Genomic DNA, 24,532 nt, shown 5'->3' on the forward strand with positions numbered 1-24,532 from the left:
GAAACATTAGACTGAATCATGACTATTTTCATAGCTTAAGAAACATTAGGCTGAATCATGACTACTTTCATAGCCTAAAGAACATTAGACTGAATCATGACTATTTTCATAGGTTAAAACATTAGGCTGAATCATGACTACTTTCATAGCCTAATGAACATTAGACTGAATCATGACTTTTTCATAGCTTAAAGAACATTAGACTGAATCATGACTATTTTCATAGCCTAAAGAGCATTAGATTTAATCTGTTGGTTAAATTCAGGTTTACTAATCAGATTCTCTGTGACTGATGTCCATAACAGGACATCTCTGTTCTGTTGGTTAACTTCACATTTACTAATCTGATTCTCTGTGACTGATGTCTATAACAGGTCATCTCTGTTCTGTTGGTTAACTTCACGTTTATTAATCTGTTGTATGATAGCTTATCAGACATGATATAAAAATTTAAAATGATATTTTCCATGAAATTGTAAGGCATTCTGTGTAATGCCAAGCTGACAAATCATGTCTTCTTTATCCTATATTTAGCCTTATAAATTGTGTTAATTGAAAGTATTATTTTTTCTTTTACTTAGTGTAAAATTCCCATGACTGTTTTGTAGCAACAACACCCGGCCTTGTAATGTTCTAACTGTTTTATGACACTTGTCAGTTCATTAGATGAAAAGTACAATGAGCAGTCAGTCAGAAAATGTGTATGTCAAAATATGATGATATTCCTTTTTTTTTTGGTATGTCCACTAACTATTTTTAGAAAATTCTTAGAAAAAAATCAAATATATATCGGGTGAGAAAAGCTGAATTACAAGTAATGACAACAGAAGAGAAATGGACAAACATGATTTTATAAAAATTATAATTAACTGGACACTGTGGTTCCATCTGGTGATTATTATTTGCACAACTTTAGCCATATGTCAGTAATATTAAAAAGGAAGGCACTTTGATAACCAGTAGTTTAACTTGTTTTTTTATAAATGATACATACTCTTCTAAGAATTAATGAACTCCCTTCTAACTTTCAAAACTGCTTATATTAATAAACAGTCAACAGTGTTCATTTCAAAAATCCAGAAGCAGAGTAAATAAAATATGAACTCGTCTCATACTTCTACATCCTCATCTTCTTCAGCCAGCTGTTTCTGATAAACTATTGCTGGTGCTGCTGTGATACGCAAGTCAAAACGAGAAACAATGGGAACAAGGAGAACGGTATCGTCATCATCTTCGCTGAGTCGAAGTCCTGGAGGTTTCTTATTCCATTCGACAGCAGGATTTTCACCCATACTGGTCATAAGCTGACTGGATGTCTTCTCAGTCCTAAGTCCACTGTACTTCACTATGCTTGACCAATTCACTATTAATATTATTTATAATGTTATGTCTACTAACTCCACTATGTAACAAACTCGCACACTGTTTCAATTTATAAAATAAGTAATTAATTCTGTTGAAACTATTTACAACTCCTGTATTAATTTTTAATAAGGAACCAGTTGAGCTCAATAATTAATTCCCAAAAAAAATTAAAGGAACTTTTACGGCAGGTAAGTTATGATTTTAATATTTACAACATTTTGACTCGTAGTATCTGATAATCATCAGGTAAGAATTACATTCAAAACGTACTTTTACCTGATCGTGACCCAATACTATGGGTTAAAATGAATATTGTCAAAATCAGAACTCATTTACTATAAAAAGTTGTAATTAACCTCCTGTATTGTTTTGATTTACAAAACTAGAAATTAATTCCAGTGACACAACTAAAACTTCCAAACAGTTTCAATTTATAAAAGTAGGAATTGATTCTACTGACACAACTAACAAACTCTTGAACTGTTTCAATTTATAAGACTAATAAATACCACTGACACTCTTAATAAATTCTGTTGGTTTAAAAGACAAGAAAGTAGATAATGTTAAGCGATTCCCAAAGATTCGATCTACAAGAAAATCTTATTCTGTTGGCAATGTTAAAAAACTGTTTTAACATATATGTACCAGACGAAAATTTCAATGATAACGTTTGAAAAATTCTGTTTTTACAAGACATTAATAAAGGTACATAACAACTCACTCTTTGTTTCAAACTGTAAAAATCAGTAATTCTTTGATAATAATAAATTAGATTGCTTCAGAGATAGAGTCAGTAAATTTACTGTAGTTCCTATTTTGTACCTAACTAAAAAGTAAATGATACTGTAAGAGTTGTATTCACTATGATTCTAATCAATGTCTTAACATTTATTGTTAGAGCTTTAGAACCAATTTAAGAAGACAACCAGCTGATCAGCATTGCTCTTACCATAAATACAGAATATTAACACTAAAATACTACATTTTTAGATGATATGGAGATACATGTAGAAACTATAAAAGAAACAAAGTTTTGCAGTGTGGATGATCAGTGGACAGTAACGGTCATGTTTGTTACTTTGCTGAAATACAAAGTTTTACAGCATGAATGATCAGTGAACAGTAAAGGTTATGTTTGTTAGTTTGCTGAAATACAAAGTTTTACAGCGTGGATGATCAGTGGACAGTATAGGTCATGTTTGTTAGTTTCCTGAAATACAAAGTTTTACAGCATGAATGATCAGTGGACAGTAAAGATCATGTTTGTTAGTTTGCTGAAATACAAAGTTTTACAGCATGAATGATCAGTGGACAGTATAGATCATGTTTTTTCAGCAAACTAACTTCAAAGTTTTACAGCATGAATTATCAGTGGATACTATGTCAAATCATTAAAACAGAGAAATATGAATTTGTTATTTGTCACTGCATTCTTCTGTGTTTTAATGTTAAAATACTGACATACCTGTACTGAAACTAATGCCCTGGATGTCCAGCTGATACTGACGATCCTCTATGTCCGAACCCGGTATTCCTGATGTTCCTCTTCTCTGAGCTGTTACAAACAAGTCTTTTCTAAGAATGTTTCGAGATAAGGGGTTATCGGCTTGAGGCACTAACATGATAGAATCAGTTTGTAAAACACACATATCTTGCTTTTCTTCTGAATCGGAAGCACTTCCAGCAGCAGGTGAACCTGTGGTGGTGTCTTCAGATGGCAGAAAAATACGGATTGTGCTAGTATTCATGTATATCAAGGGTAGTGTCCTGGTGTTCAATGACCAACCAAGAGGATAGTCATTCTGATAGGTGTTTAGAACACCCGTGGTGCCAACCAGAGTTCCACGTTTTTTGTAACACTTATGGAGAGGACTGAAAATCTCAAGTAAACTTTGAATTAGTGGAGCATAGAGAACAATATCAAAATGTTGCACTTTTAGATCTATTTCACTGATAAAATATTCACCGTTCTTTCCTCCTTGGTTAACAGATCTCTTCTTTGACTCCCCATCTCGAGAATCTTCCTTGAAAGACGGTGTCCTCTCTCTTCTGAAATGTGCCCATTTCTGTTGTACGTTTTTACACAATGCACGAGTGTAAGTCATTGAAAAGAAAGTATGAGCTAAAGGATCATTTTTCTTCCCATTTGAAAAGAGTGCAGAATGAGGAAGGGGTTCTGGATGTGAAGATTTAGCTGATGCCACTTGAACAGTGTCAGTTAGAGCCTCATTACAGCATACAGTTATCCCTTCGAAAGGTGAGGCTTCCCACTGGCTTTCTTCTGGCCTATTTAGAGAAAACACTCACTTGAACAGTAGTTACACTCGATATTACAGTTGTCACCCTCAGTCCAAACATTTAACAACATTACTTTAACAGTAGTTACACTCGATATTACAGTTGTCACCCCCAGTCCAAACATTTAACAACATTACTTTAACAGTAGTTACACTCGATATTACAGTTGTCACCCCCAGTCCAAACATTTAACAACATTACTTTAACAGTAGTTACACTCGATATTACAGCTGTCACCCCCCAGTCCAAACATTTAACAACATTACTTTAACAGAGAGGAAACCTGTAGAAGATACTGAAACAGAGGTGTGTTTATTGGGGTGGCACGGGAAAATGTTCCCCATTAGAGAGCCCTTTACCTCCTACCCCAGCAACCCCATTTGAGATAGTCTTTTAAGGTCTTTAAATTCTTTGCATTGCGATCCTCCCCAACATGAGTGTGTTAATTTTCTCTGCCCCAAGCTAACAGACCGTCCCCTTATGCCTCCCCTCACAAAAAAATTCTAAATCCTAGAAATGCCACAGAAGTCATAAGTTTAAAATTATGTCATATTTTGGTCTACTTTATTTAAATTAACCAAAATAACAGAAGAACACATAAACAAATTTTTTAATGCTTAGAGTTGTGCCTTTTCAATAGCAAAAGTTCTTACACAAATTTCAGAAAATCACCAAAAACTCTAACACTTTTAATTAGTTGACTATTCTCCTTCGAGAAGAAGACTAGTCAATTATTAGAAATCGCTCAAGTTTTGGGTCTTTTCTGAAATTCACTGCACCTTTTGTGTATGATTCTGTGTGCTAACTCTTTTATCAGAATTAATGTTCTTATGTGACACTAATATGACACTAATAAAAAAAAAAGACTAATTTATGGAAAGTTTTGAATTTCACTAATAAAAAAAAAAGTTATTTTGGAGGAACAAGTTATGAAGTGCTTAAAATACTCTCTCTATAAAAGCTAATAGAAACCTTCAATTACACACACCACAAACTACACACATATACATATCAAAACATGTTATTGGACATTTTTTATTAACGTATACAAATACACTAAACACTGATCAGTGACAACAGTAGATTAGGATAAGTCTACAGTTTAGCTGTTGGTTGTTTTCGTTTTGTAAAACAACTGTTTCACTCCACACAAGTGATTCTCATATTAAGAACTAAAATATTTGCTAAACAGGTGACCAGGAAGATGATATTAAGACTATCTGAAATGGTTAACTATACAACTGAGGTTTAATCCTTCTTTTGAAATACATGCGTCCAACAACATGCTTGTGTTGAAGAAGGAATAAAACGGGGGTACTGAGAGAAGAATTTATTTGTTTTAGGGCCAAGCCATTTTTGGGCAATCTGTTGTGTCCACTGCAGGGAATCGAACAGAGGATTTTAGTGTTGTCAATTTTTTTATTAATGCCTTACAATATATATAAATATATATTCTTTATAAAGTGTGTAAAATATATGACTTTAGACATATTTAATTTCACCCACTAGACATATAATTCTACATATCACTCTGAAACTTTACAACAAAAAAACTACATAACTTACTCTCTCATTGTATGTATTTCTTATCTACAAAATTCTTAAATTTTTCTAAGTCTCAGTTTTGAAACTCTCCATATTTGATTAAGGTCATGCGATAAATTGCAGTTTGATGTTTAACTCTTCATAGCTTTAACGGTCAAGAAATGTATCTACTGCATTACATCTCTTTCGACCTGACATTTAGGAAATATTTCACAACTTACACTTTTGGTGATCCTTTTCTGATTTTTCAGTTACAGAGAGAACGTGATGTGTATATGGAGTTTTGACAGTTTTAGATAAACGCTGGTTGGACATATGAGATCACTGCTGTCCTAAAGGAGCCAAAACTCACTAGTAGTAGTCCTGTCTTTTTGTCATTTCCAATTCCCGTGCCAACTGTGAGTTTCAGTTTGAATTAAATGTTATCTTGTTAACTAAATTTCTTTTTCCTACTGAATACTATCTCCTGCATACATTTCAGATTCCCCTGTTCTGACATCCACACAGTGTCTTGCCTCTTTTATTTTCCAACTGCCATAAATCACTACACATCTTCTTAATTTACAAAGATCAGGTAACTCCCCCCCCCCCCACCCACACACACACTCCAATGGCTCAGCAGTAAGTTTGAGGGCTTGTAACATTAAAAATTATTGGGTTTCAAATACAGAGGTGAGCAGAGCACAGACAGCTCATTGTGCACGCAACAGCAAGAACAATTAAAATAACTGCATTTGATAAAATTCATATAATTTCAATAGTGTATTACAATGTGCTAACTATGATGCAACACATTATTAAAGCACAAAAACTGATAACTACTTGGGATTATCTTCTTAATGTTCAATGGAGTATCTCAACAACAACTGGAAATAAACAGGCGCTGGCAACTCAACCTCCAACAGTGCATAAACACATTACTACTCGTTCACTTGTCTAGATGTAACATAGAGTCAGAAACCATAATTAATCTTCTTTAATGAAATATTTTTTGTTCGTTTTAAAATATTAATAGTTATAATTCATAGTCAAAAACACATAAAACTATTAATAAACAGACCCTCGGCCACTATATATATCTTAAGTTGAAAGATCTAATTTATAATCTATTATAACATCGTTTAATCACTAAGCCATTAACTTTTACAGTAGTGACAACGAGAACAGTGGACTTTCTTTTCCATTGTTTGATATAATAAAAAAAATTGTGATCTACTCAAACCTCTTTTGGTAACAGTTGACATTTATAGATGCAACTTTAACTTTGGTTTTTGAATATATATCCTGGGTGTCAACCGATACAGTCACTTCTTCAGTTTCCAACTGCATCCAGATATCTGCATAAAACAGACTGTGAATGTTATTGAGATTTCCTCGGAGCTTTTTATGTAAATCACATAGCAATGACTGACACTAATTAATGTTTAGTGCACAAGCCTGGCTAAATGATTAAAATAGTATTGAAAATACATATTGTTGAAAATGTATTGGTAAATTATGTGAAGAATGTTTAAAAATAATAATTTGCGATATAACTACAAGTAATCTCGATACAGCTAATACTTCAAGAGGAACTGGAAGTAAACACAAAAATAAAATAAAAGTAGAATAATGTTATAAAGACCATAAATAGATGGCAGGTAGACAAAGTTCATAAAGAAGAATAAAGTAATGTTTCCCAAGGTCTGCTTTGTAATTGGCTATGATGTTATTAATATAGTTCTATATAATAAATAATATTCACAAATGGCGTGATAGATTATTTTACTAGCGTCTGACGAATTACATAAACAATTTATTCTTTTTTTTTAGCTAGTAAACACGAAAAACTAGTTCTAATTTTTTATTTATACAGGAATTAGTAAATCTGATAATAATTTGAAGTATACCATTTATCCTCGATCTTATTATACACTAATGAAATGTTAAGGTTATCGGAAGTCCATCTACACACGAATGTCATGGCAGCAGCCTCTAATGAGTGTATTATTTGGATAAGAAATCTTAAGTTATTTTATACTAAATAATAATAATATAATACTTTTCATGTCACCTGTAAGCTATGAAACTATTTTAAAGTTCAGCTTTCTTTAAGAAACACACTACCAACAAAAACGTAAATTTCTAATAAAAGAATTACCACTTTTTTCTTTTGGGGAATGTTCTAATCTGAAGAGGTTTACACCAAATTTTGGAAGTGTCAACTGAACCCACAGTGTCACTTTTGGACCATCATCTCCTTCCTGGCCAGGCAATCCTTTAACTTGGGACTTAAGTGACTTTTCATCCACTTCTCCAGTCGATAAGCTCGTGCCGAGAGCACCGTCAACCTGGCTAGAGCTGGTAACACTAGAAATATTTATCAGTTTTGGGTTAGTGCAAGATGGGTCTACGGATCTTAACGTTGTATTCTGTTGGACTGGAGTCAGCTTCTTGATCCACTGCCACTTTAACTCTACTTCCAGTTGTGCTTCCATTAAGTTTTCAAAAATAAGAATAAGTAGTAGCAGCTGAAAGGAAATAAAACAGATAAATAATGACTTCTTTTTAAGAGCTGGAAAAAGAAATAATTCAGAAAAAGAATACATTTTCTTTCAGATACAACAAGATTATTATTAGAATTAGTAATGAACATATAATAACAGTTAGATCAATATATCGTTAAGTTATCCAAATGGTAGAACCATGACCAGTTTTGTAATCACCTTGTTTGTTGGATTAATGAAATACATTTTACACTTATTTGTATTAGTGATAGTACATAGTTATCATATTAAGCCACAGCTTTGATTTTGGCAGTGAATAAAGAAAAGTTCATTAATTATTTCTATAATGTTTGATTAGAAGTAAGATTTTCATGTATCTATATATACATATCGCACATACTTTAAAAATGTTACATTGTTAAGTAGACATTCATGTGTGACACAGTTTACATTGTTGTTGTTTGTTTATTTCAATAAAGCTTGAGGGATATCTGCTCTAGGTTATAGACTAGAGGGAAGACAACTAGTCAACATCACTCATCACCTATTCATGGGCTAATCTAATCAAATAGTGGGATTTGATTCTCATTCTTATAATACACCCACAGCTCCAAATTGTAGAGCACAGTTTGGCATGATAACAAGTTTAACTACTGGCTAATCTAATCAAATAGTAGGATTTGATTGTCACTCTTATAACACACCCACAGCCCTAAATTGTAGAGCATAGTTTGGCATGATAACAATAGTTTAATTACTGGCTAATCTAATCCAATAGTCGGATTTGATTCTCATTCTTATAACACACCCACACCCCTAAATTGTAGAGCACAGCTTAGATCCACAGTTTGGCGCGATAACAATAGTTTAACTACTGGCTAATCTAATCAAATAGTGGGATTTGATTCTCATTCTTATAACACACCCACAGCTCTAAATTGTAGAGCACAGCTTAGATCCACAGTTTGGCACGATAACAATAGTTTAACTACTGGCTAATCTAATCAAATAGTGGGATTTGATTCTCATTCTTATAACACACCCACAGCCCTAAATTGTAGGGTACAGCTTGGATCCGCAGTTTGGCACGATAACAATAGTTTAACTACATTACACTGTTGAAATACAGAAAAGATATGATCAGCACATAACTCAAACACTGTATCCTGCTGGAATAAAGCACAATACTTGTGTGTAGCAGAGTTTAAATACATTATATACTGTTGAAATATACAAAACTTTAAAAGTTGTATTATGCCATGGAATTAGAAACACAATATTCATATTTATAGCACAGAGTTTCAGTAAGCTTCACTGTTGAACTAAAATAAAGATTTTCATACTTGTAGCACAAAGTCTGAGTCAGCTACACTGTTGAACTAAAGTCAAGATATTCATATTTGTAGCACAAGGTCTGAGTCAGCTACACTGTTGAACTAAAGTCAAGATATTCATATTTGTAGCACAAGGTCTGAATCAGCTACACTGTTGAACTAAAGGCACGGTATTTATATTGTAGCACAGAATTTAACCCTCCTAGCCTGGATCAATCTTTTTACATGAACTTGAAAATCATGATGCTTTACATACTAGAACTGTGAATCAACTATGCACAATTTGATGAAATTTTGCATACTTTTAGTAAAAAATACAAGTCTGTTGTATCCAAAAAATCAGAAGTTTTAATAACGTACAGATTTGTCTGAATTTCCAAAGTCTTTACTGAGTCACTCTAAGTGCAAGATCACTTTTATGATAAGAATAAAAACACTTCTTTTCATTTTACAATTTTCATATTTCACTTGCATAACCTCTAAAACCCCCTGAATGAATATCAAAAGTTTATTTTTTTGGTAAAACTATATTTCATCTGCTATTTCCTCTATTCTAACAACGACTGTAGCTAAATCATCAATGTACAATGATATAAGATGACTGACTGGCTTATATGATGTTCAGTTTTCTTTGTGCCTCAAGAACAGAACATTACGTTAGCAGATTTCCATATGCTAACATACATACATGCACATGCAGCTTTGCATGTGGACATTCTTAGTTACCTAAGCCTAATCTTTTTAAACTAAGTCTTTGTTGACAGAAAAAATTAACTTACCTTTTAAATATGCATCTTAAAATATAATAAACACATAGGTAACTAAAATAACTTGTCTAAAAATAGCTGTAATTAAATTGGCTTTCTAACTAAGCTATTTAAACTAAAAAAAAAAAAACCTTAAATGCTCTGAACATCAACTTCCATACCAACTGGCAACTAATAAAATCCTCTACTATAACTTATTTGTGCCAATTTCCAAAGAACCAATAAAAGCTTGAAGTTGAAAATAAGATATTTCTATTCATTACAAAAATGTATGTTAAGTAAGAGCAAATGGTTTTCAAAAGAGCCTTAAAAGTTGAAGATTGATGGGCAACAGGGCTTCTGTTATAGGTTGGAGAGGGACAACACAGGGACAGGTTAACACTATCTGGAGAGGGACAATACAGGGTCAGGTTAACACTATCTGGTGAGGGACAATACAGGGACAAGTCAACACTATGTGGAGAGGGACAGTACAGGGACAAGTTAACACTATATGGAGAGGGACAATACAGGGTCAGGTTAACACTATCTGGTGAGGGACAATACAGGGACAAGTCAACACTATGTGGAGAGGGACAGTACAGGGACAAGTTAACACTATATGGAGAGGGACAATACAGGGACAGGTTAACACTATCTGGAGAGGGACAATACAGGGACAAGTTGACACTATCTGGAGAGGGACAATACAGGGACAAGTTGACACTATATGGAGAGGGACAATACAGGGACAAATCAACACTATCTGGAGAGGGACAATATGGGGACAAGTTAAGGTGTTGAAACTGTACATTTGACCTTGGAATTATTTGTAGACTGTGTCTAGGATAAGTCAGACAATATAGTTGCTATAATATTGAAGGTATACAGATTGAAGTAAGACATTTCAGAATGCAAACACGTAAAACAGAGTATTGAAGGTTAAGAATTTTTTAAATACCTTCTTTTGAAATTAAAATACTAAAACATACATAATACAAAGTTCTTAATAATAAATTACACTATGAGGCTAATTCTACTGACATTTAATAATAAAAAAATGTTTTTAACTAAGTTTTGAATGTAATTCTGTGAAACCATATAAATATCATGATGTGTATAGAAGAGCCAGCCCCATGTGTAAAGTGTTAAACAGGTTTTTATTTCACCTGGACCTCTAACAGGATGTACTGAAATCCAAACTTCTTGAAGTAGTTTTAAAGTTAATACATAGTCTAAATCAATTTTTCTCACAGCTGCAGATGCCATCATTATCAAAACAATATTATATACTATACAATGAGTGGAATGAATTATGGACTTGCCCCGAAAGGTATCTTTATAAGATCCATAAAGCAAGGGCCGACTGAACATAAATTGACGGTGATCATTCTGCACGTAGCTGGATAGTTTGTGCCACGGGGATTTATAGTAACAGCTCCAATGATGGCTGCACTGGTGTATATATATATATTTTTATCAGGGAAACAAAGAAAAGTTTTATATTTCCTATTGAAAAAAATGTAATCAAATACAATAGTGCAATATTAAAGTTTGTTTAAAAATGTAACTAGAAAACCACAATATTCATTAAACAGTGGGAAAATACCTCCAGTTCGTGGTTTCCAAGGATGAACTTCCTCTAAGATACTAGTTAGGAATCATTAACAGGTTAGTCTTGACTTTCGAAAGTCAGAGCCACAAACAAAAGTTATATTATTATAAAACAACCTCTAACTTCAGACCTACCAGAGTACTGAAACATGGCTCTAAGCCTGCTACGTAAAAACTTATACAAACAGTTTATCTTACAAAAATTTTACATTTCTTTACCTGGTTTTTTGAACAACACAGCTGAAGGCAGTCCATGTCCAGGTGGATACACACTCCAAGCTGGGTTAAACCGCTAGTCAAGGATGGGTGACATCTAGTGGTGAATGCAAGAGTAGCAGATAACGAAGTGGGTTTCATTATATACTGAACGCTGGTGTTACTCTGAACAGTGTAGACACTACAGTCTGAAGCCGTGACACTCCATGGAAAGTTTTCCAGTGCTGAAATAAGATAGAAGGGTTAATGTCTCCATGCAAACTAACCATGGGAACTTTCACAGACTAAGAACCTCTAAATACAGTTGTTAAATTTCAAAATAAACACTAGAAGTTCCCCATTCAAGATTATTATTACTATTAGCCAAGATTATTACTACAATTAGCCAAGATTATTACTACAATTAGCCAAGATCATTACTACTATTAACCAAGATTATTACTACTATTAGCCAAGATTATTACTACTATTAACCAAGATTATTACTACAATTAGCCAAGATCATTACTACTATTAACCAAGATTATTATTACTACTATTAACCAAGATTATTACTACTATTAGCCAAGATCATTACTACTATTAACCAAGATCATTACTACTATTAACCAAGATTATTACTACTATTAGCCAAGACAAAATTTCCTACGTTAATCTTTCTTTGATAGAAAATTGCTAGAGAAAAAACAAACAAGCCAAAGAATAATAACTTAAATATAAATGTATAAGATTAAATTATTCTTAAGTATGTCTACATACAGGGGCTCCAGCCATCAAGAGCAGCAACTGGTAAATCTGAATCTACTAGTGGATAGCTGTACTTGGTGCTGCTGTGGACCAGTAGGTGAGGCAGAGAAACAACAAGAAGACCAGGAACTTCTTTCTTCTGGTACGCTTCTTTCCATGATTCCAGACAAGAAATATTCTGAACTGTTGAAGTCGGCAATAGCAGACACAGGCTGTGAACGTCTACCTATATACATAAACAGTTATAATATTGAGAGTGTAGTTTTGTCCAAATAAAGACACCTGGCAGATTGCCTGCATAACACAAGGTTTGAATAAAAAAAACCACTATGGTAATACACGATTAGAGCCTAACTGCATAACTTAGAAAGTGAATTAAACATACTAGCATCCAAATTAACGTACTCGACAGAGTAAGCTACTACTAGTTGTATTAAAACAAAAATTGTGTGTGTAAAGTTTTACGATCAGTACCATTTATGAGGTAACATACTAGCATCCAAATTAACATACTCGACAGAGTAAGCTACTACTAGCTGTATTAAAACAAAAATTGTGTGTGTAAAGTTTTACGATCAGTACCATTTATGAGGTAACTTTGATTATAAATACACGTGGCCATTAACATTACTGAATGGAATTTGAATTAAGTTAATGTATGTAGTCTTGTTACACTATCTTTGATTGTTTGTTTGTTTGTTTTGAATTTCGCACAAAGCTACACGAGGGCTATCTGTGCTAGCCTTCCCTAATTTAGCAGTGTAAGATTAGAGGGAAGGCAGCTAGTCATCACCACCCACCTCCAACTCTTGGGCTACTCTTTTACCAACGAATAGTGGGATTGACCATCACATTATAACGCCCCCACAGCTGAAAGGGCGAGCATGTTTGGTTTAAAAGAAAGTAATAAATATACCATCATTATTTCAACAAATGTACGTAGATATTTACAAGGCTTGACAAATACACGTGCCCACTCACCACTGGTAAATCATGTTCTATTTTCATGGATTCATATGATTTATTATATCAAACTTGAAGCTTTAGAAGTTTAATAAAACTCCCGTTTAATTCATATTGCTGGCAATGTGCATACAGTCTAACGGAAAAGGCTGTACTGGTCTGTGAAAGTACTTTAGTGTCTACTATAAGTTTACCAAATTTTAAAAATTGAGAACTAAAATTATTAAATCTATGTACAAAACTATTAGTTTTAATGGATAGTTAATATGTGTTACATTCTAGGGTAGTTATTTCATGTAAGAAAAACTTTCTAAGATTTTTCTGAGCAAACTCCATAAAACACTTTTAGTGGAGTAGGAAGTAGGGGGGCTGCTCCCCTTCACTTTTCAATCTCTCCTAGTAAAAATGCATAAAAATTAGGGAAATTATTTTCTGAATAAGCAGAAGAATGCATAAAATTTAATCCAATCCAGAACTCAAACAAGAGCTTCCAGGGTCTAAAGGCGAGCCTTGAATCTCAGCCATAATGGGTGCACATGTGGGGCACATCCACTCTGTTTCATTAAATAAACCTTGGGCCCTTCCACTTGTAATTTGCCTCCTACACCTCTGGTCTTCTCTTTTAGTTACTTTTAACAAAGCTTAAGGAAAAAAGAATTATAAGCCAATAACAGCAAGTAAATAGAAAAATAAGGAAATAAGAAGTGTACTTCCACCAAAATCAAACAACACTGTTTAAAGGTTCCAGAATAACTGAAAACAACAGAATTTTTTCTCAGTCCTTGGTTTTTCACGAATAAAGACGCAATGTTACAATGAAAGATTAAAATAAATAAATCTCTTAACATCAGCCCCATGTAACGTTGTTAGTTTTTACTTGAACTAATACACGTTGCAACACACACCTTTCTGGATGACATAACACTTGAAATAATACAATTATCTAAATAATACAGCCATACCTCATTTATGGATAATAACAATCAAACTAGAACCCCATGAAGCTGTTAACAACCACATGGTCCTCATGAAAATGGCAAAAGCAGTGGAATCAGAGAATGGACAAAATCTTTTTATGGTTGTTTGCAATGTTTCATATGTCACTAAGCAACAGTGACTTCAATGGATAACATAACACTTGAATTCACACCTACCTGGATAACACAATAGAAGTTCAAGTGTTATGTTATCCAAGTAAGTGTGAATTCAGATATTGTGTTATCCAGATAGGTGTGAATTCAAGTGTTATGTTATCCAGGTAAGTGTGAATTCAGGAATTTGTGTCTGGTATCATGCTGTTCTGAACAAACTCCACTGTGTGTATAAATAACCAATTTGTGTCTGGTATCATGCTGTTCTGAACAAACTCCACTGTGTGTATAAATAACCTATTTGTGTCTGGTATCATGCTCAAATCAATATTTTTTTTATTGTATGTTGAACAGAAGGATCCGCTTCTAGTAGCACAACAGTACCTCAAATGAGCCAGACTGGAAGTACTACTCACTCTACTTCACCTTTGTCCTTTGTCACCTCATCCAGTCAGTTATCTCAAGGAGAGAAATGGGGGAGTTTAACTCAGTGGGTAGTAGACTGGTATAAACTGTGTGTATAAATAACCGGGAGTTTGTTCAGAACAGCATGATACCAGACACAAATAGGTTATTTATACACAGTGGAGTTTGTTCAGAACAGCATGATACCAGACACAAATTGGTTATTTATACACACAGTGGAGTTTGTTCAGAACAGCATGATACCAGACACAAATAGGTTATTTATACACAGTGGAGTTTGTTCAGAACAGCATGATACCAGACACAAATTGGTTATTTATACACACAGTGGAGTTTGTTCAGAACAGCATGATACCATACACAAATAGGTTATTTATACACACAGTGTAATGATGAACTGTTACAAAATCTGGACAAAAGATAACCTACATTATGAGACTAAAGAACAGATCAAAACTGCGAACAGTTCCAAAAATTGGGCAAAAAATCACCTACATAAAATGTTTAAAGATTAGTTTAATACTGTTATAAAATTTGGGCAGTAGATCACCATCAGTGGGTGTTTATATATCAACTTATATGATACAACTTCATTAAATTTCAAACTTAATGTCTGGCCATATAACTTCATCATAAGGTAATATAAATAGTGTTAGAAAAGTATGAAGATACAGAAAGACTTTATCCCTCAGAGAACAAGGTTTTAGGCATGGTGTCATATTAGTTGACATACATATAGATACACATAAACCAGAAATATGCAAAAGGTAGGTTTCTCACAATAAAACTAACAGTTATAATAACTCTAAGAACTGAAAGAAGTAACTTTTTCAATACCCGTAGTTCTTTAAAGTAGGAATATGAACAGAAACATCAACTTCAATGAATGTGAGGCTTTTATCTTAAAAGTTTACTGTTACTACAAACCTTGATGCTTTTCTTTTACAGAAGCAAGATGTGAAGGTGCATTTTCCAGTGTTTCAACAGGACCAACAGAATCAACCTTTGAGGTTGTAGGCAAATAGGATAACCAAGTGAGCAAAAGAGGGTCTAAATTAACCATTACCCCAGCCACTCTGGCACTCACAAGCACTGGATCTTCAAAAAAAAAAAGTTTTAAGATTATAAAAATTACTTAATTCATACTTATATATAAATTGTTTGTACAGAAACCAGACGAACATGTTTCTCAGCTAAACTTGTACCGAACAACAAATTGTTTATAATTATTGTTAGATACAAATGTAGAAATTCTCTTCAGAAGAATTATTAAGAACATTTTCATGCGACTAAGTTTTCAACCATACAAACCAAAGTGTAATCTTTTATACATAAATTGGAACTTTTTTTTCTCTGTTTGTTTAACATATTCTTTATGTCATATTCAGGCAACATAATGTTTCAGACATAAAGAACTGATTGTGGAACACTGTGATTATTCAGTACTAGAAGAAATTACTTTGTAAATACTTGAAGATGTCTAAACACAAGTTAAAAACTGTGAAACGTTACAAAAATTTGGGCAGTCGATCACCAACAGTACAACAGATTATATGATACAACTTTATCAAATTTCAAAGTTCATTTTTTGGCCATACACTATATTCACCCCACTTACTGTTTAATAAACTTTTGTTTTAAATGTTATTTCTCATTATTGTACTTTATTTTGCCCTTAAAATTACAAATATCACAGTGTAGTTCTTATCAACGAAACTTCACTTTTTGTATCAAACATGTGTTCAAACTATGATTTCATATTTTGACTTATAAATTCAACAAACCTTTGATTCAGTTATCCGACATTTTTAAAATCAGATGTACATATACAAACTTTCAAAGCATTAATGTTACTTTCCTGGAGGTGAACAGGAAAGAAATACATTGGTTGTAACTGTAGGGAACAAATGTTTAATCAAAGTAAATACACGTCATCTCTAGAACAAAACCACAATATTCATATAAATTACTGACTTTCAACAATTGTTAGTTGTTAGGTGCAAACTTTCTACATTAATTAGTTGTTACGTGCAAACTTTCTACATTAATTAGAAAGTTTGCACCTAACAACTAACAAATGTAGAAAGTTTGCACCTAACAACTAACAAATGTAGAAAGTTTGCACCTAACAACTAACAAATGTAGAAAGTTTGCACCTAACAACTAACAATTGTAGAAAGTTTACACCTAACAACTAACAATTGTAGAAAGTTTACACCTAACAACTAACAATTGTAGAAAGTTTCACCTAACAACTAATTAATGTAGTTAGTTCCCAGAGTGAAACTATGAAATGAAATACACAAACTGTTGACCACACAAATAATTAACTTTTTACAACATGACTTCAAATTTTCAATTCTCTGAAGAATGGTGTACAAAACTTCTTACCACAACATTCTGACCAGTTCTTTGGAAGTTGCAAAGTGACTTTTATCCAGTTGTCTTGGTCTTCTCCATGAATCTGAGAGTCAGACATAGAGGTAAAGTATCCTGCTTTGTGAACATCACAAGTAGATTCAGGTGCACAAATCAAAACCACAGTCTGGCCTATAAAAGAATTCAATCTAGTTGTTGGTAAAATGGATTTATAAAGGAATGTTTCTTTAGTGGAGTCAATATTTTGATACATTTACTTCTGACCTAAAGAAGATCCAAGAAAATGTATTGAAGTGTAATATCCAACAAAGGAACCTTTGAGGACGTTGTCCACTATTATTCCACTTTAATGCTTGACATTTTGAAAGGTTGAACCTAATTATAATATGTTGTTATCATGCAGAAGTGTGTGTGTTTTATTATAGGAAAGCCACAGCAGGCTATCTGTTGTGTCAACCAAGGGGAATCGAACCCCTGATTTTAGCATTGTAAATCCCAAAGACTTACCGCTGTCCCACGGGGGGACTCACGGAAAAGTACAAATCAGTAAGTTACAATTAGTAAATGAGTATTGAAATGGTCAAACACATGCTACAGTAGCAGTATCGTACTGTTACAGATCCTCTATTGCAGTTCAATTGATGTAAAAACAAACTTGAAAACTATTTTTAAACAATAAATACTCTTTACCACTCCTTACAAATGCTTATTCACAATAACTTAATATGCAAGTTGGATTACTGAAAAAAAAGTATGCATGTCTTAAGCTTCTTTGCATCTTAGAATTTTGTTTAAAAAGAAATTTAAACTAAACTTAACATCTTAGTGGACTTGTCAGAATGCCTTTGAAAATGTTATCTAAATATTTCAGTTTATATAAAAATAAAATACCATTTTCATTACACAAAGTATTTATTTAAAGATTAATTATGACACATTCTTCAGACAAACGTTTGATAAACTAATAATGGTTCTCATTCTCTTCCATGTGTGTAACTACAGAGTTACTGATAAGAGGTTTATTAAATCAGATTAATTTTCTAAACACATTGTTTCTAAATGTACTTGGTAAAACAACAGTTTTCATCACAGGATAATTAAAAACATAAGAATCACCCAAAGTCTTCAGACGAAAATACCAATCATATTGTACGTAATCCAACCAATTACAGTTAAATTCTCATGTGTTTTTCACATAGAAAATGAGTGATTTTTTCTCAATATTTTCCATTCGTTTTGAGTGCTGTACCATGAAAGAGTTACTCAATATGATGAGTGTGTGAACCTCCCTCAATATTTTCCAGTCGTTTTGCGTGTTGTAATGTGAAAGAGTTATTCAATATGATGAGTGTGTAAACCCCTCTCAATATTTTCCAGTCGTTTTGAGTGTTGTAACATGAAAAAGTTACTCAATATGATGAGTGTGTAAACCTCCCTCAATATTTTCCAGTCGTTTTGAGTGTTGTAACGTGAAAGAGTTACTCAATATGATGAGTGAGTAAACCACCCTCAATATTTTCCAGCCGTTTTGAGTGTTGTAATGTGAAAGAGTTACTCAATACGATGAGTGTGTAAACCTCCCTCAATATTTTCCAGTCGTTTTGAGTGTTGTAACGTGAAAAAAAGTTACTCAATATGATGAGTGTGTAAACCCCTCTCAATATTTTCCAGTCGTTTTGAGTGTTGTAATGTGAAAGAGTTACTCAATATGATGAGTGTGTAAATCCCCCTGGTGCTGAATAGTATAGAGAGGTAATACGAGGGTTAAATAAAGTATACATCTCCATAAATGAAAGAACTGAAGCATACGGTGATCAGTTTGATAATATTTTATTTTTTAGGCTTTTTGTTTATGTATTTTAGGTTAATCAATACCTTTTAATAGCCACCTCAGCGAATGAAGAAAAATGAAATTTTCCAAAATCTTTTAAATATTCAAACAAACTGAACTGTTCCAGAATATTTTTAGTAACTTTTACAGTTTAATGTTCTGAAAACAAAAAGTAATATTGTATTTCTAAATTTACCTTTAAATCAGTGGGTGTGTATTGATGTAAGCTTTAACTAGTTAATAATCTTGAAGGAATCTCTCTGTTTATTAAAGTGAAGGCCAAAACTGGCTTGAAAAAAAATTAACGTAGAGCCCTATTAAATAAGTAGAAATATGCAACTAAATAAACTAGACCTTTAGAGAAAAAACACCTTTAAAAGTTATGGTAATAATATATTTTCTTGGTGGCATTTCGAGCAAATGTTCTTTTTCAAACCAGAAACAAGTTTATTGGTTAATGACAATTACAGGAACATTTTGAAATGAAACAATATGTACACATGTGTGTGTGTGCTGAGCTGTATGTTTTGAAGGGAACATTTGAATAAATAAACATTTCATAGAATACTTTTACTATTCATATTAAGGTGTCAAAAATACATCTGGAAAGAACAAGACAGACAAATTAATCCCTCTTAGCCAGCCCAAGTTTAAAGAATAAAGTAGTTAAGATATTTTCACAAGTACATAGAACTGCAAAACAACAAGATTTTTGTTTAATAAAAAGAATTTCCATCAAAGTTTCCAGAAGACTCTACATATTTTTTTCCTAAACAGGAAATAAGGTACAACATTAACTTACCGCCATTTGAAAGTTGACATTTTAAAGACTTAACTAAACCAGAATGGCCTTCAGTTGTTCTAGTTTCTGTGTGATGCCAGGTACACCCACTGATGTCTAGTATCAAACTTGGCAAGTCTGTTATAATAATTACAGAAAACTACTATGTTAATAATAAATCTCTAACAATTTTATAACAAAACTGAAATTTAAGACTTTAAAGACAATTGTGTGAACAAATAAACCATCATACATTTTCCTATTACAATTTGTATAAATGATATATACATGCACACTGATGCAAGTAATGAGATACATTTTTTTACATCTTCTATATTATAATGCCAAACAGTTACACTAAACAGTAATTTTACTAACTTATAACTACTTATTTTTAATTTGTTTGTTTGTCTTAGAGCAGAGAAAGACTAGTTTATCTGCTGTACCCATCATGGGGAATCAAACCCTGGATTTTAGCACCGTAAGTCCGCAGACTTACCACCGTCCTCCGGGGAACAGTACGTTTAATAAAATAATCTATAATTTTTGCCTGAAAAACAGTAAAGTTTCATTATATCATAGACTTGAAGTAAGCAAAAAAAAAAAAACTTATTCAAAAACCTACCAATATTACTTTATCACTGCAACTTTAATTTTTTTTATAGTTTCACCTCTATATTTGTTTTTTATCATTATATGTCTCAGAATATTTGACTATATGAAAAAAATGAAGAAACAAGGTACAACATAACTATATACAAGTCTTCAATACGGTTGTGTGAACTTATGAACAACAGAATTATACTAGGGAATAACAACCAATTTTCAGACAGCCTTTGTAAAAAATCAAGTAGTTATATGCTTTGCATCAAACAAATTTGAATATTAATTAAACTTGTTTGGTAACGATGTAATAAACAAAACTAAGTATAATCTTAATTATCCATATAGTTTTAAATGGAATTCTATGATTGGAAATTGTGGAGTAGAATACTTTCTTAAAATGAAAATCAGTTGATTAACAGCATTTGTTAAACCGATGTGAATGTCTAAACTGATCACTACTAATATTTCATTATTAATATCTTTCTGATCCCTAGTTTTCATTTTCTACATGAAGCATTATTTCAATAAACTTGTAAGAAAGGATATTGCCTGATTAAAAACTAATTTATAGAACATTTCATGTCAAAAACTCATAACATTTGATAATAAACAAAAACTTTATACATGTGGTATATCACGACAGAACAAAATACAAACCCGTGTCTGTGATATCTTGCAGCAAAGAAGATGCTACTAAGGAAGGGAATATCGTGCTGCTAGATTTCCAAGAATTTAGTAAACTTAAAAGAACTAACATCTGAGGTGGTGCCACCTGCAACCTCAGTTGTCCTATTTCAGCCCACCATTCCTTTAGGGGGCGCCAGGGGTGGTTGTTCCAGTAATGAGGTAGTAACAGGATCTTCTTATAGAGAGAAGCACTAGTTGGCGACAACAGTAGTACTTTTCTTCTGTACAGTTTCTCATTTATTGAAAGCACCACTTCAAAATCAAACACCTATATGAAAACAAGTTCTATATTAAGAATTACACATAATATGGTTGTAAATATTATCTTTCATTTAGGTAAGCATGAAATGTAACATTGTTTTTACCATATTCTGGTGAAATATTATCAAAACATTATGAGCAGTCTTGAGAAAATAACAAAAAAAAAGGACAGGTTTCTTAAAACAGTCTTAAAATATTTTAGACATATGCCAAATGATAAAAAACCTATAACCCGAGCACTTTCGAAAGGTGACTACTGTTTCTTTATAAAGAACTCTCTGGATATTACTGTTTTCAAGTAGTGTAGTATTTCTCTATAAAGTAGTGTCAGCACAACACTGTTTTCAAGTAGAATAATGTTTCTTTACAAAAAACTGTCTTGACAGCACTTTTTTCAAGTACACTAATATTCCTTTATAAACAACTGTCTGAACATTATTGTTTCCAAAAAGTTTAATGTTTGTTTATGAAGAACTATTGAAGAATAAAGGTCCACCTTTCAAAAGCACTCGGGTTATAGGGTTTTTATCATTTTGTGTCAAGACTTCTTGAACCTACGTGTTTTTTCTGACATCATGAATTAGACATATGCCAATCACCTATTGAAAATTACACGAGGTGACATAATGGCCTACAAAAACAGAAATAAGAGTCAGTAGTTTAGTGATAGAAACATCACCTTTAGAGAAAAGTGAAGATAACAGTCATGAAGTACATTTTCAGAAGGAGCAGCAAGAAGGCTTGTTATCGACGCCACTCGCTGTGGATACATAGGTCTACTTAACTCAATGTCCACACACTCGGTGCATACTAACAGTGCTGGGAAAGAGTGGATGGTTGATAACTCTCCGGGAGACTTCTCTTTCTCTGTGCTCTTGGATTTCTAAAAAAAAATCAATGACAAGAATGGATATAAAAAAAATATACACTAATGATTTGTTTTAGAGCAAAGCCACATTGGGCTATCTGCTGTGTCCAGCGTGGGAAATCGGACCCCGGATTTTAAGTTCGCAGACTTACCACCGTCCCAACAGTGGACTGAATTAATTATGTCAAAAACTAGGGAAAATCAAAATGTTGTATTTCATTAAAATTTTTAATGAGAACTGTTACTGGTTTTACATATTTTCTTGTACAGATTTATGGGATAAAAACCTTTTTTGTTCTTCTCTTCTGTATTACACTACATGAAGGATGGTCAGCAGCATAGAACTGGATGTAAGGTTTCAGCAGAGTGATATGATATGTTCTCTGTGGAATGTAATCCTCCAAAGAAGCCATTTCTTCTTCTGTGGGAATAGTTCTAGAGTCTGATATATTAGCTATAGTTGAGAAAAGAAAACAAAGACATTTTAATACTAGTACACTACGTTATTCATTTATACATGTGTCCTGTTTAAATATTATTTTAATTTCTTAACTGTATTTCTTATTCATATGACTCAAATTTATAAAGAACAGTGTGTGTGGATAGCTTAATATAAAATAAGAAAATTTTCTCAATGCCTTGGTAAGTATTAGCATACAGTCATTGGACTTTTCATTTCTTTCAGATGCAATTCACCCCTGAACAGTAATAATACTTAGTTTTTGTTGTCCTGAAAATGTGCATGCACCTTACTATCTAAATGCACACTTCGTTTCAACAGATGTAAATATACTTCGGTAGACATTTAGCACAAGAACATATTAAAAGTTTTTAAAAATGTCTAACGTTAGGTAATAGAATAACATTATAAATTTATTTATTGATAGTATTAAGTACGGTACAGTTTAGCCCTAACTAAACTAAAGCAAAAAATGTATGCAAGTTACAGTGTTAATTTATCCCTTTATTGTATATATAGACCATAGTTAATAAAGGCTTAACTAATGTTAGGACTAAGACAATGGACTTGTAGATTTTGTTGTCTACAATTAGAATTATTTTGTAATATTCTAGAAATCCTGTATTTAAAGATGTACTGTTGTTATAAAGATAATAATTTGACTGCCATGTTTTACAGGTCCCTGCTAGTAATACCCATATTTTCTCAACCTTCAGGTACATATTTATTTTACAGTTTGTACTCCAGTGTAATAAGATGAAGATTTGTGTAATACTTCTAACCTTGTTGAAGTTAAGAGTGAGTTGAATATTTATTATATATCTTTATCATGTTTAAATAAAAATAAGATGAGGATTTGTGTAATACTGTACCTGATGATGACGAAACGTTGTACATTTGCTGTTGTATTAAAGTTTTTCTTCATTACCCATTCAAGCCGTCTCCAGCCATTATTTATTTTATATTCTTATCATGTTTAAATAAAGATAAGATGAGGATTTGTGTAATACCTCTAACCTTGTTGAAGTTAAGAGTGAGTTGAATATTTATTTTATATTTTTATCATGTTTAACTAAAAATAAGATGAGGATTTGTGTAATACTTCTAACCTTGTTGAAGTTAAAAGTGAGTTGAATATTTATTATATATCTTTATCATGTTTAACTAAAAATAAGATGAGGATTTGTGTGATACTTCTAACCTTGTTGAAGTTAAGAGTGAGTTGAATATTTATTTTATATTTTTATCATGTTTAAATAAAAATAAGATGAGAATTTATGTTGCAAATCTAAACTTATTTAAATGAACAGAACATTAAAAATTCACACTATGGTTTATAACTAGTTTCAGTGAAAAACAACAAGATTCACAATGTTTGCAGAGTAACAACCATTTCATTTGTGGAGATACTGGGAATAGCAATATAACAAAATAGTTTATTGCTTTAATATACTGAAATATTAAGTACGTGTTGACACAGGTTAATATATGCTCTTTTTTGTATATTTTGATAAAAGAGTCAGCACACAGAATAACACACAATGTAATTACAATTTACACCTGTCACACACTACACATCCAACCCTGATGGTTATCTTATTAAAAGAAATACCCACAAGGCTGTTAGATGAGTCTAAGGAAAGTGGCAAGGATGGAGTAGATGTTTCAAACCATGCATGGCATTTAATAATAACACATTTCAAGATAAAAAGTTTTACATATTCTGTGATACTATAGTAAGATCTTTTAAATTACAGTGAGACAAAAACAAAACAGAAGGGACTTTGATAAAGATATAAGCAAGTCTGACAGACAAATCAAACAGTCC

General features: G+C 32.5%; 1 protein-coding gene across 1 annotated transcript in view; it reads right to left on the bottom strand.

Annotated features, from left to right (window-relative positions):
* Positions 1 to 24,532, bottom strand: part of LOC106471251 (vacuolar protein sorting-associated protein 13B-like) — a gene marked incomplete at its 3' end in the record, with an annotated part of 86,960 nt that overhangs the window by 38,230 nt on the left and 24,198 nt on the right. The window contains exons 10-22 of the mRNA XM_022399866.1: positions 22,532 to 22,698; positions 22,056 to 22,259; positions 21,086 to 21,383; positions 19,844 to 19,960; positions 17,223 to 17,381; positions 15,759 to 15,929; positions 14,437 to 14,468; positions 12,364 to 12,577; positions 11,608 to 11,828; positions 7,349 to 7,718; positions 6,431 to 6,545; positions 2,831 to 3,651; positions 1,116 to 1,363 (exon numbers count right to left, since the gene is read on the bottom strand). Coding sequence (XP_022255574.1) covers positions 1,116 to 1,363; positions 2,831 to 3,651; positions 6,431 to 6,545; positions 7,349 to 7,718; positions 11,608 to 11,828; positions 12,364 to 12,577; positions 14,437 to 14,468; positions 15,759 to 15,929; positions 17,223 to 17,381; positions 19,844 to 19,960; positions 21,086 to 21,383; positions 22,056 to 22,259; positions 22,532 to 22,698 — 3,137 coding nt within the window. The remainder of the gene's footprint in view (positions 1 to 1,115; positions 1,364 to 2,830; positions 3,652 to 6,430; positions 6,546 to 7,348; positions 7,719 to 11,607; positions 11,829 to 12,363; positions 12,578 to 14,436; positions 14,469 to 15,758; positions 15,930 to 17,222; positions 17,382 to 19,843; positions 19,961 to 21,085; positions 21,384 to 22,055; positions 22,260 to 22,531; positions 22,699 to 24,532) is intronic.

The sequence above is a fragment of the Limulus polyphemus genome, unplaced genomic scaffold (genome assembly GCF_000517525.1).
Source record: "Limulus polyphemus unplaced genomic scaffold, Limulus_polyphemus-2.1.2 Scaffold4493, whole genome shotgun sequence".
Lineage (NCBI taxonomy): Eukaryota > Metazoa > Arthropoda > Merostomata > Xiphosura > Limulidae > Limulus > Limulus polyphemus.